A 13,016-nucleotide genomic window follows, 5' to 3' on the forward strand; every position below is an offset into this window, starting at 1 on the left:
TTAAACATGCACTAATAAAGGAACACAAACACACACACAAACAAACACACACACACAGCAGAAGACAGCCATGGCATAAAATGCACTAATGAGACTGCAGTATTACATAGACATGAGAAACCTCTTTTATGTACGAACACTGGTGCCAGGAAAAATTAATATTTCCATCCCATCTCCAAGACACCTTCACATGTTCATGAATCACATTTAACTTTCAACCGTTTTCACATGTGTAATAATTCTGTAATAATTCTAATTCTGAGTTGTGCCTTCGTGCTGAGCACAACTTTAAAGGGTCTGTGTGTGTTTGTGTGTTTTCTGTTGACACTGTACACACAGCGTTTTTTTTTTCCAATCGTGGCACTTTTGAACTTCATCTAATTGAATTTGGTTGTTGTTTTTCTTCCGTTACGTTTCCTCATGGGGTTCCAGGGGTAAAATCTGCCATTCCTCCCAAAGTAAATGATAGAGAAGTTGATATTGAATTTATAACATGAGGGTTTGCTTTGCAGTGGGGACCCAGATGGCGAGGCAGATTACCCACAACCCCTTACTGTTCTGGAAGCCATGGTGACCGCTGTACACCACCACGTGCAGAGTGGGTAAGTGGAACAGTCCCTCTGAATTCTCTCAATCTCTCTCTCTCTAACCTCTCTCTCTCTCTCTCTTGTGCCCTTACTCTCTCCGTTTAGGGGTGAGTTTGTGGGCAACACACAAACTCACTCAAGGAAATGAAAAGCCACGGTGGCTGATTTGGCCGTTTGACTCCCATCCAGAGGCTCTTGGTTCAGGCCACACTGTCCTCAGCCTACCCTTAGGCATCCATTAGTGGGCGCTACTTAATGACTTGTATCTGTCTTCACTTCAAATCGTTTGGGTTAGAGAAAAAGGTCTTCTAAATGATGTAATAAATATTAAAGAAGCCAGAGTTTTTTAAGAGGTACAATTTAATTGGTCTCAAAGGACGGACTTGGCCTGTTTGACAAGGCTCCTGGTTGGTAGTTGACTTTGTCTGTTTCCCGATGTGAACTAGCCCTGTTTTTTGTACAACTAACCCCCTCCCCCCCCCCCCCCCCCCCCCCCCGAGGTACAGACGCGTTCTGAAACTGGGCAGCTGGCGGGCCATTGACATCCAAACGAGGGTTTTTCCCAAAAGAGTGTTTAGTTTTCCAATAGCTGTGTTGTGGTCTGTCCAACACTGGTAAGGCATTAACGGCCCTGGCGAGGTAGTTGTATCCAATAATTAAATTGTATTATTCAATTATTTTCCTACATACCCATACTGCGCATTCTCACAGATATAGAGACTGAGGTCCGCAGTTAGAATAATGTGAGTGTAAAGCAAATAGCATGGATCAATCAGTCAATTGATTCTCCAGTCTTCACTGCGAGAGGGTAGAACAACAATCATTGCAATCTGGACATAAAGAATGTCACCTGTGTTCTTAACAAACCGGGCGGGTAGGGATAGGTACAAAACAACAACATGCCCATTTTTATACTTACTACTACTCTCTCTCTCTCTCTCTCTCTCTCTCTCTCTCGCTCCTTCTCGCTCTCGCTCCTTCTTGCTCCCTCTCTCTCTCGTGCTCTCTCCTTCTCTCTCTCGTGCTCTCTTGCTCTCCTTCTTGCTCTCTCTCTCTCTCTTTCTCTCTCTCTCTCTCTCTCTCTCTCTCTCTCTCTGTGTCTCTCCGCCTCGGCGGTCGCCTAGCGACAGCGCGGTGACCTCGGACGACCTGCTGGCCTGGCTGCGTCCGTTCTGCAGCGACGCGGCCCTGCCGGTGCGGCCGCGGATCAGCGTGCTGCAGACGCTGGAGAACAGCTTCAGCCTGCGGGACGCCGACGTTCGCCTGCTGCTGCTGTACCGCACCCGCGCCGTGCTCAAGGACCGACCGGTAGGCACAAACGCACGCACGCACGCACTCCCTCTGTCCCTCCCTCCCCCTCTCTCTCTCTCTCTCTCTCTCTCTCTCTCTCTCTCTCTCTCTCTCTCTCTCTCTCTCTCTCTCTCTCTCTCTCTCTCTCTCTCTCTCTCTCGCACACACCCTCATGCACAAACATGCAAACACACTTATTTTACATTTTGACCCCCCCCCCTTCTCTCTCTCTCTCTCTCTCTCTCTCTCTCTCTCTCTCTCTCTCTCTCTCTGTGTCTCACACACTGAAACACATACTGTCTCATACACACACAGACACACTTAAAAACACACATACACACACATATACGCACACACACACACACATGCACACACTTAAACATGCAAACCACCCCCCACCTCTCACACACACAGAAACGTGCGCACAAACACACGCAAACACACAAAGAAACACACTTGAAACGCCCCGCCCTGGAGGTCAGCACTTCAAAGGCCAGATATTAAATATTAACAAAAACGGTTACATCGTTTTTTTTTCCTGTGCATGTCCTTGGGGCAGGCACTCCCATAGTGCTTCCTGTCCAGGCAAGGGTATGTCCACCATACGTTCTGTTCAGAGTTCATCTTGTAAACCCCCCCCCCCCCACCCCCCCCACACACACCGAAACGAACCTAGCCGTAAATGAAACCAGTGTACTCAGACTTTATAAAGTAAACTCGGTTAAACTCGGCTAAAGTGCGGTTTGGAATATTTGCGGTTTGCAATGTGAGCCGGGGCATATTTAAAAGGTTTTTCAGATGGATTAAAAAGCAGAAGGTGGGGGTGTGATGTGGAGGAGAGGTGAGGAGGTGTTCACACTAATTGGACTTGGAATTTCCAGCCGATTGGATAAGCACAGTGATCCGACATCACCAGTATAGTGCAGCGCTTTGTTCTGACACCCCACAAAACACACCTATTATCGCATGCATTGCTCTTCACACACATTTAACATTTTAAAACACCTACACACACAGATTTCTTATTTTTAAACTCCTGCATCCACACTTGCACACACAAAAACACACTGCTTTTGAAAAGCAGGGAAGAGGATAGAGACTGAGGTCTGCAGTTAGAATAATGTTAGTGTAAAGCAAATAGCATGGATCAATCAGTCAATTGATTCTCGAGTCTTCACTGCAAGAGGGGGTGGGCAACAATCATTGCTGATTTACATCTGGACATAGAGAATGTCAACAATGAACCTGTGTTCTTAACAAACCCGCCGAAACCTTTAGTGTATAGGTATAGGTACAAAACAACAACATGCCCATTTTTATACCTCTCTCGCTGTCTCTCTCGCTCTCTCTCTCTTGCTCCCTGTCTCTTCCTTGCTCCCTCTCTCTTTCTTGCTCTCTCTCTCTCTGTATCTCTGTCTCTCTTTCGCTCGCTCGCTCCCTCTCTCTCCCTCTCCCTCTCCTTCTCCTTCTCTCTCCTGTGCTCTCTCTCTCTCCCTCTCTCTCCCTCTCCCTCTCCTTCTCCTTCTCTCTCCTGTGCTCTCTCTCTCTCTCTCTCTCTCTCTCTCTATCTCTATCTCTATCTCTCTCTCTCTCTCTCTCTCTATGTCTCTGTCTCTCTCTATGTCTCTGTCTCTATCTAGCTCTCTGTCTCTTTCTGTGTCTCTTTCTCTACTATAACAATGTGAGGATTGGTTTACCTTGAAGTATGCACGCATTTACTGTATATTTCACCATTAAACCTTTTCCTGATTCGGGAATCTTCATACAAAGCAGGACAAATGAATAACAATGGGTGAAACAGGGCGTGCCAACTGTCGCCTGTAGTCGGACAACATTTGGCCAAGTCTTTTGGCAGCATTACTCGTTGGCTTTCGGATCATGAATTTAATTAGCAGTCATTTGGGTCAGGGTCTGCCTCATACCACAGCCCAGCCAGGATGAGGTAGCCTGGCGATACTTAGAGACAATGCTGGCTCTTAAAACGTGCATATGCTGTGAAATGGGAATAGGGGAGCAAGTGAAAGCATTTAGAAATGTGACAGATTTTGAAATTTTTACTGTCCTTATATAAATATGCACATTTGTAAATTTGTGCGTGTGCGCTTGTGTGTGTGTGTGTGTGTGTGTGTGTGTGTGTGTGTGCTTTTCTATGTTTGTAGTGGATGACCTGTTTGCACATGGGGGGTGTTGTGAGTATGTTCACCTCATGTTGGAGGGGTTCTGCCCCCCCGTCCCCCTGTGTGGCTAATTAAAGGGCCTGGGGTGGTTAATTAATATGTAAATGTATGCGTATAGCTCTGGGCCGTGGTCGGGCAGGTAGACAGGTGTGTGAGGGCCAGGTCTCGTTAACTAATTGGGAGTGCTCCTGACATTTGGCAGGCTCTGACGGAACACACACACACACACACACACACACACACACACACACACACACACACACACACACACACACACACACACACATCATTGAAATACACACACACACACACACACACACACACACACACACACTCTCAAAAACGTATTAGACATCCACAGGTTCAGTTAATTAATCTTGTAAAGGATGTCCCCTTTTAAGTGGGGGAATAATTTCAGATTGAGTATAGCTCTCTTCTGTCTTGTCTTGAGGCGAAAAAATATCATTTACATTTTTGCCTTTTTTTTTCTATATATTTTTCAACTCTGATTTCTTACTTATTTCTGACACACTTCAAATAAATCCCACATCCATTTATTATTCTTTCTCCCCCCCCCCCCCCCCACTAGCAGAGATTTCAGAGAAATCCACGGGGGGGGGACGACATACACATGGCGACAGTGTAATTGCGTGTGCGCACACACACACGCGCGCACACACTTACACATATAAACACATACGCACACATACAGGCACACACAAACATGCACACATGTAAACACATAAAGGCACGCGCACACACACACGTACACACACATCAACCCACACACACACACACAAACAGGCCTCTCTATGTATTCGATCTCTCCCCTCTAATTGGGCCGTCGTGTCACTGTCCCCTTCTGCTGCACTCGCCCCGTAGAGAGGAGAGGCGGTGTAATTCGGGCCGGCCCTGCTGGCACCCTCAGGAGCCTGTACCCCCCCCCCCCCCCCCACCCTCCCCCCCGTCACACACACACACACACACACACATGGTGATGCTCCGCTCTGACCCAATCATGCTGCTAACACTTGGACACGGAGGGGAGAGGGAGGGAGGGAGAGGGAGAGAGAGAGAGTGAGAGAGAGTGTCATGGATGAGCGGGGGAGAGAGCAGCATGAGTGAGAGAGACGGAGAGAGAGGTGGAGAAAGGCATGGATGAGAGAGAGTGTACAAAGGTGTCATGGGCGAGAGAGACTCTTTGAAGCATGGGTGAGAGAGATAAGCATGGACGAGAGATGCTGGGACACTAGGGGTAATTGAGCATCAGGAGAGAGAGAGAGAGAGAGAGGAACGATCAAGTCTGACAAGGCTGGTGATGGATGGACTGTAGGGAAAGTACATGCAAACGGAGGTCGATCGCCCACTGATTTCCCGTCCCCCCTCTACACGTCAGCATATAACCCACCATTACACCCCCCCCTCCCCCTTCTTCCACCCACTTCCCACGCCACACACAAGCACACTCACACGCGTACGCTAACATTTGACATTTACCCATACATATAGGCGGTTGCCGTGGCCGTCATCGCTTGACAACCGGGCGGATGTAATGACAGCGGTACTGTGCTGCGGTAGTGCCGTGGTGTACCGTGGCCCACACCCCCCCGCGGCGCTCTGTTGGACTCCACGGGGGGGTGGTCCGTGATCAAAAGCAAGGCGGGAGAAGAGTTTGTGTTAGTGTGTGTTAACTGTGCACGCGTCAACACACACACACACACATAAACACATAAACACATAAACACATACACGCATGCACATGTACATAAATGGGTATGATGCACCGAGACATCATGCATGTGTCTATGCACTCTTAAATTAATACCATCTCCCCCACACACACTCTCTCTCTGTCTCTCTCTGTCACTCACTCACTCACTCACACGCACACGCGCACACACATGCACACGCGCACACACATGCACACGCGCACACACATGCACACGCACACGCGCACACACACACACACACACACATTGACTCTTTGGGAATGTCTTGATTTACGAAAGAGATGTCACTTGGTAACAAGCCTGAAGAAAAATGCTGCTTTGATCTTGGAAATGAATCTCCCAGCCTGCCATCTTTCTACTTTTAATGCAAAGTATCAGAAACCACAACCTCGCTCTCGCTCTCGCTCTCTCTCTCTCTATGATGTTGTGGCTGTTTGGTAGGTTGTGATCTCTGATCCAGAAGTTCGTCAGTACTATAGCTGTTCTTCTGGGGGGAGACTGTACAGAACCCGGGCCGCAAACCAAAAGCGGCAAGGGGTGGAGTAACAAAGTGTTTCCTGGTTTGTTACGGAGATCTTCATTTGAAGATAAACTCATAGGCAAGAAGAGCTTTCAGAAGACAATTTGAACAAGTGTATTTCTACACAAACCAGTCTACTACACAGGTTTGTTTTTAAACTTTTGGAGAAACTTACTCTGAGGAAGCTGGTGTCCGAACAGGACATTTTAGTTTACTCACTGCTGTTGGTCAAGGAGGGATAGCGTCATTGGGAAGATGATGCTATCGTTTTTAGTTATCAGTGCTCTTCTGGAGCAATGATAACTAAGAGGGATAGCGTCATTGAGAAGATGATGCTATCGTTTTTAATTATCAGTGCTCTTCTGGAGCAATGATAACTAAGAGGGATAGCGTCATTGGGAAGATGATGCTATCGTTTTTAGTTATCAGTGCTCTTCTGGAGCCCAGATTAATGGTCAGCAATATCGTGATTGTTGCGGTTCCACGGGTTGGGCTGTTTCCAGAAGCAATCCATTCCACGTTATGTTCGTCTACAGATCCCCGGCCCCCAGCAGCGGGATTGGTTTAGATTTGAAGCAAAGGTATATGAAACGCCCCTTTCCCCCAGATCCAAGCTTTTCTGCCATCATAGTTTCAATGTTGATCTGAGGTCTTATTCGTGAGAGTAGGTAGGTTGATCAAGATTTTATAGTAAATATTCCTACATACTCTACACGCCCTGTTAAACTGCAATAATTGTTCTTAGTCAACTTTTATAGTACATTAATTCAGGCTCTCCACAGCATGACAATCCAGCATCGCCACATCGGCGGTCAACCCATGGCACACGCAAAGTACATCCTAAACACTGCGCGCTGCCGAGTAACACGGAAATGGCTACCATAAATAATATAATAGAGGCACCAACAAATTTAACTTAACACAGCCAAGAGCAAGGTTGACCGCGTCCACTCATCCAGTCACTCATTTTGATTCTCATTAGACTGTAAACCGTTTTGGTGCTTAAACACTAACTACTTTACCAGTGGTCCCTTTTTATTTTCCACAACAGCCATTTATTAGCTGTAATCTCTGTCCGTGAGGTCACCATTACCATACACAGGTTGCAGCATTAGCACATTTCTAATTTCTGAATATCTTTTTTATTGCTCACTTTAATGGCGCTGTTCGACTACAATGATTTAATGAGGTCATCAAACATGTCCCTTATTCCACAGTCAATAAATCAAAACCCCTCTCAGGAAGCCCACCTCCTTAAATGTGTCCATTTTTGATCTGTTTAATGGTTTCTAATAGCTTTCCCTGCTGCAGAACGTTCATTACACACTCACCGCATTGCCACTTTGACAAATAGCCTCAGTGTTCGTGACACAAATTTGCATTTTAAAGTGTCTGTTAGAGCACTTATTTGATAAAAAATGGATATATAATTATCCAGGCTTACTCACTTACTGTGTAATCAAAGTTTGTTTCTTCATGCCACTCATTCCTGGAAGTTTTCAATTCCAACTCGCTTTGTAGGCTGAGATCTAATGTCTGTGGACTGTATTTATTGTCAGTGCCTCGGTGTACGGCATGTGCAATCGCTGCACCCGGGAACAATTGAAATAACACATTAATCAAATAAGACTTTGACTGAATACAATCAATTGTAGGAATTCTTTCTCCTCCACTATGCCACATCGTCACGGAGTTGTGAAAGGAAGTTGCGAAAAGGAAAGCTGTTGTTCCAATCTCTCATTTTCTCATTATCCTTGTCATGCTTGAACAATGTGGCGAAGGTTTTTTTTTTTTCCCTATCACCCTGCCAGAAATGTATCGGCGGATGTCTCAAACGTTGATCTATCTGTGATGCGCTTCGACTTCAGGTGGTCTGCCTTCAATTGACATGTGCGTGTGTGTGTGTGTGTGCGTGCGTGCATGCATGCGTGCCTGTGTGCATGCGTGCATGAGTCCTGCCTTTTTGGCCTCTTTGTACCACAGAAGAACACACTCATTTTGGACTGAACTGTTGAAGAGAAAAGGGGTGGGATAAGCTATTACCCTTTTCCAGCCAAATGTTTTGTGTGTCTAGGCTGGGATTTGTGACACAGGAAAACCCGCTAAAAACAGGCGATTGTCACTAGAACAGGATGCCTTCACGATGTAATTCTGGTGTGTCACGTTCAACGTCACAAACGTGCCAGAAAGTTGGCCTGCAGTTTCTTAGCTGGTGTTCTGAGAATAGGTCAGTAACGATCCACCATAGCCTCAGCGCAAACACATGTCTCAAGTCCGAAACAAGCCCCATCATTTTGGGGAGGTAAACATCTCTCTCCCCCCCCCCCCCCACACACACACGTCTTTTTGCCCTGGCTACATCAGAGTGTTCATAACACAGCGTGCCACTGCCTGAGGAATCGCCCGTGTCTCAGCGATTGAATCATGCGCATCTACATGGTCCGTCAGCCTCCCACCGTCCACCGTCTCCTTGATCTCGACTGAAGTCAGTTTTAATCATTTGAAATTGAGGCGTGTTTTTCGCAAAAGCACCCGCACTATGCATCAACGTGCGTGTGCTGCAGCCCGCCGGCTGGTGATGACGGGGAGACAGGCCATGTTGTGTTTGATGCCGCGTTAATGACGCCTACCCCCCCCCCCCCCCCCGGGTCAGACCGGGTCCACGTCAGTGGGAAAAGGCCACCCAATGAATGAGTAGCACCGCTTCTCTCTCTCTCATACGCCCACACACGCACAGAAACGCAGAGGGAGCACGTGCACACAGACACACGCACGCACACAGAGGCACACATGCACACACACAGATGCACACACACAGACGCACGCACGCACACACACAGACGCACGCACACAGAGATGCACGCACACAGCATAACACAAAGCATAGACACAGAGACACACACACACACACACACACACACACACACACACCCCGATGGACGGGACGATGGGCGAGAGAGAGATACAGCCCTGTTCTCCGTGTCGTCACCTCCTATCACCGCCATCATAATCACCATTACCCTCAGCGCCGCTCAATCCCCGCCAGCCGGCCAAATGCCACCTGACCTCCCAGGAAGCAGACACACCGCGATGAAGACGATGAGGCACAGGCACACATGCAAGACCAGCGACATGCAAACACACGCATGCATTACACGCACGTGCACAATGGATCAAAAAAAAGTACAGAATAAAAGAGGGAGAGAGGAAGGTCAGGAGGAGGAGGGGGGAGGCAAGGATGAAACAAGGGAGGGAGGGAGTAAAGGAGAAGGGAGGGGAGGGAGGGTGGAGGTAGGAAAGGAGGTATTGATGAGACAAATGGAAACAGTGACATTTGGGCTAGTAGGGAGACGATGGCGCCCAGGGTCGTGAGATCGTCTCTGAACTAGATCTTGTGACTTCATTTCAGATGGTCAGTCATAACGACGGGCCGTCCAAATGTCACGGCCGTCTGCATGCGGAGGGCCCGTGCATTGTGAGCGTTGATGGTACCGTGTGTGTGTGTGTGTGTGTGTGTGTGTTCGGTTGTGAGCCCGTGTGTCCTGCCTTTTTGGCCTTTTTGTACCACAGAAGAATACACTCATTTTGGACTGAACTGTTGAAGAGAAAAGGGGTGGGATAAGCTAATACCCTTTTTCCAGCCAAATGTTTTGTGTGTCTAGGGCGCAGGAAAACCCGCTAAAAACAGGCGATTGTCACTAGAAGAGGATGCCTTCACGTTCTATTCCTGGTGTTCCACGTTCAACGTCACAAACGTGCCAGAAACAGGGTCAGTAAACAGCAGAAAGCAGGCCAGTGAAAATGTTACTGTGGCGACTAGCTTTTTGTATCCATTAATTTCTTCTTTTTAGTCCTGTGTTACCACGGTTGCATCTTTCACGGTACGAAGAACAAAATGGCCGTGGCATGTTGTTCCTTTCTATTTTTGCGCGCCAACGTCTGGAACTTCAACACGCGTCGTAGTAGCATAGTGGCGGAAAAGAAGCTGGGATTCAGTTTGTCCCACGTGTGTCATGTTTCTGTCCGATAGACACCCGTCCCAGGAATAAATACAGATTGTAACCTTTTCGACAAAAAACAAAGCCAGATGATAGCGTTTTTTTTTGTCTTGCGATGAAGTGTGTGTGTGTGTGTGTGTTTGTTTGTTTGTGTGTGTATGTGTGTGTGTGTGCTTGTGCTTGTGTGTGTGTGTGTGAACCTTTCTGCTTGTAGGTATGTGGGTCAATACTATCCTGTGTGAACATGCACATTAATAGCATGCACCTGTTGCTTGTTAATTAAATGCTCCCTTTAATGCAGTTGTTAGGTTAACGCTGTGTTTGTAATTACTATGGTCCTGATCGCTGTGCTGGAATTAATATCCACATCCACATCCAGACCAAAACACACAGCAGCACAAAGACAATCACACGCACACTTGCCAGCGGGAACCCTGCCGGTGTTTTGTGTTTTGTGTCGAACTGCGAGCCAGATGTAAAACACATCGTTTTGTGTGTGAATGTGTGTGTGTGTGCGCAGGCACACTCACACCCTCATACAATTGTGATCTTGCGCTTTGACCACGGACAGCAATCGCCGACACAGTTCATGTGCAGATACAGACCTACCTTTCCCCCGCCAAACAAACCAATGGATGGAGTGTTGTTCGCTAATAAACCACTTTTCAATCTTTCTCTCCCTCTCCCTCTCCCCTCTCCCTTCTCCCCCTCCCTCCCTCCCACCCACTCCCTCTCCTCCACCCCCTCCCACCCTCTCCCTCTCCCCCTCCCTCCCTCTCTCCCTCCCGTCATCTCTCTTCCTCACCTATCTATGGGTGTGCTGTGTGACCTTGCAGTCTGCTATATATCTAATATAGATGAGGAGAGCTGAACACCCTGTGCTTTCTGTAGGCTTGGAGGCTTCTGGCTCGGTCTCACTCAGTCTATCACCTCGGCACGCTTCCCACACAGTCCATCGGCACCACCCCTCTGCACACACTGCAAAGGCACGAGCCGCATGCTCTTTCGGATTCCATGTCCTTGATCTCGTCTCTCCGGCTTTCCCTTAGAACCATGGCTATTTTGTCCGCGACTTAAGGCTTGGTGGATTTAATCCCATGCGAAGATGCGAAGGAGGGTGACGGAAGTTGCATAATGCAGGTGCCTAGTGCCCTAACCGAGCAAAGATATGCTTTGACACTTAACCACCCCTAACCTCGATCTTTACCGTAACGCTGAGCCGTATTGTAACCACTTCATCTGGATCAACACCCCGGACCGGCACTTTATCAGCAAGCAACGCACACGCTCGTGCACACACACACACACACACACACACACACACACACACACACACACACACACACACACACACACACACACACACACACACACACACACACACACACACACACCTTTGCATTTCAATGATGCTTGTCCTTGGCCGTGTCTCCGGGGCCTTGCCGTCGTCCATCTTGCTTACAGTTTCAGCAGTTCAGTTCCAACCACCAGCCATGACCCAGCCTAGCCTGTGCTACCTCGCCCATACCAAAGCTCTCTGTGTGTTTCGTTCTTGGTCTCTCTCTCTCTCTCTCTCTCTCTCTCTCTACCCTTGCTCCCTCTCTCTCCTTCTCCCTTCCTCCCTGCCTTTGTTTCTCCTTCTTTCTGTTGGTGAAATGGGGTGCTGACTCTCATTTGCCTTGCACCAATTAACTAGAAAATTAGAGAAGGCTGTCGCTTCTGGACATATTGTAATCAGGGGGTGTGGGGGTAGGCCGAGAGTGACAACGACAACCAACCAAACACACACACACACACACACACACACACACACACACACACACACGCAGCCATGCGCAAATTTGCATGCAAAGCCACACAAGTACGTGCGCGGCTTGTGCTATGAGGGGGTGAATGTTCCCATCCCCTTACATGACAGCAGGGGAATTGAGAATATTTGATGTATGCCTTTTCCCACTCCAATCTCGCTGAGTACACATTCAGGAAGTGGCAATTATACAAAAAAATATTATCAAGCCGATTTACTTGTGTTATTATTTAAGAGCAGGGGCCGATGTTATCATGATGCGTCCGTCTGAGACATGGCCATGTCTCGGTGTGTAAAGAAAAGAGTTGCAACAGAACGTCCCGTGTCTCGTAGGGATTCAAATGCTTTGAACCTGCATTTATAGGAAGCACCCAGAATTAGGACTGTGTGTGTGTGCCTGTGCGTGTGTGTGTGTGTGTGTGTGTGTGTGTGTGTGTGTGTGTGTGTGTGTGTGTGTGTGTGTGTGTGTGTGTGTGTGTGTGTGTGTGTGTGTGTGTGTGTGTGTGTGTGTTAGTGTGCGTGCACCCAAGTGAACCCCCCCCCGCGCCCCCAGCTCTCTCCAGAACACGGTTCCACACTGCCGCTGCCGCTAACCCGAGGTGGCCCAGGATCCAGGGCCCCCTCGCACCAATCCACCAATGACCGTCACTAGAAAACGAAGAAGGGATAAAAGGGGAAGAGAGAAAGAACGACACCACTGGATGTGATACCACATCTGTGGGAGCGATGCGCCGGCACAACGGAGTGATTAACTCACACAGATGGTGTTTCTCTCTCTCTCTCTCTTTCTTCCCCCTTATACTACCTTGCTTTTTATCGCCCTCTCTCTCAAACCCACACAGGTGTTCACTCATCCTCTTTCCCCTGGGTTTTCGCTCTCTCTCTCCCTCAAACACACACACATACA

At 48.1% G+C, this 13,016-nt stretch overlaps 1 protein-coding gene across 1 annotated transcript in view; it reads left to right on the top strand.

The window, feature by feature from the left end:
• Positions 1 to 516: 516 nt before the first annotated feature.
• The window catches only part of LOC311364260 (NBAS subunit of NRZ tethering complex-like), a gene marked incomplete at its 3' end in the record, with an annotated part of 28,178 nt that continues 15,678 nt past the window's right edge, over positions 517 to 13,016 (top strand). The window contains exons 1-2 of the mRNA XM_084484256.1: positions 517 to 602; positions 1,712 to 1,895. Of these exons, the coding sequence (XP_084340382.1) occupies positions 568 to 602; positions 1,712 to 1,895 (219 nt within the window). The 5' untranslated portion in view covers positions 517 to 567. The remainder of the gene's footprint in view (positions 603 to 1,711; positions 1,896 to 13,016) is intronic.

Source organism: Micromesistius poutassou, assembly GCF_964030765.1.
Source record: "Micromesistius poutassou genome assembly, chromosome: 19".
NCBI classification, from domain to species: domain Eukaryota; kingdom Metazoa; phylum Chordata; class Actinopteri; order Gadiformes; family Gadidae; genus Micromesistius; species Micromesistius poutassou.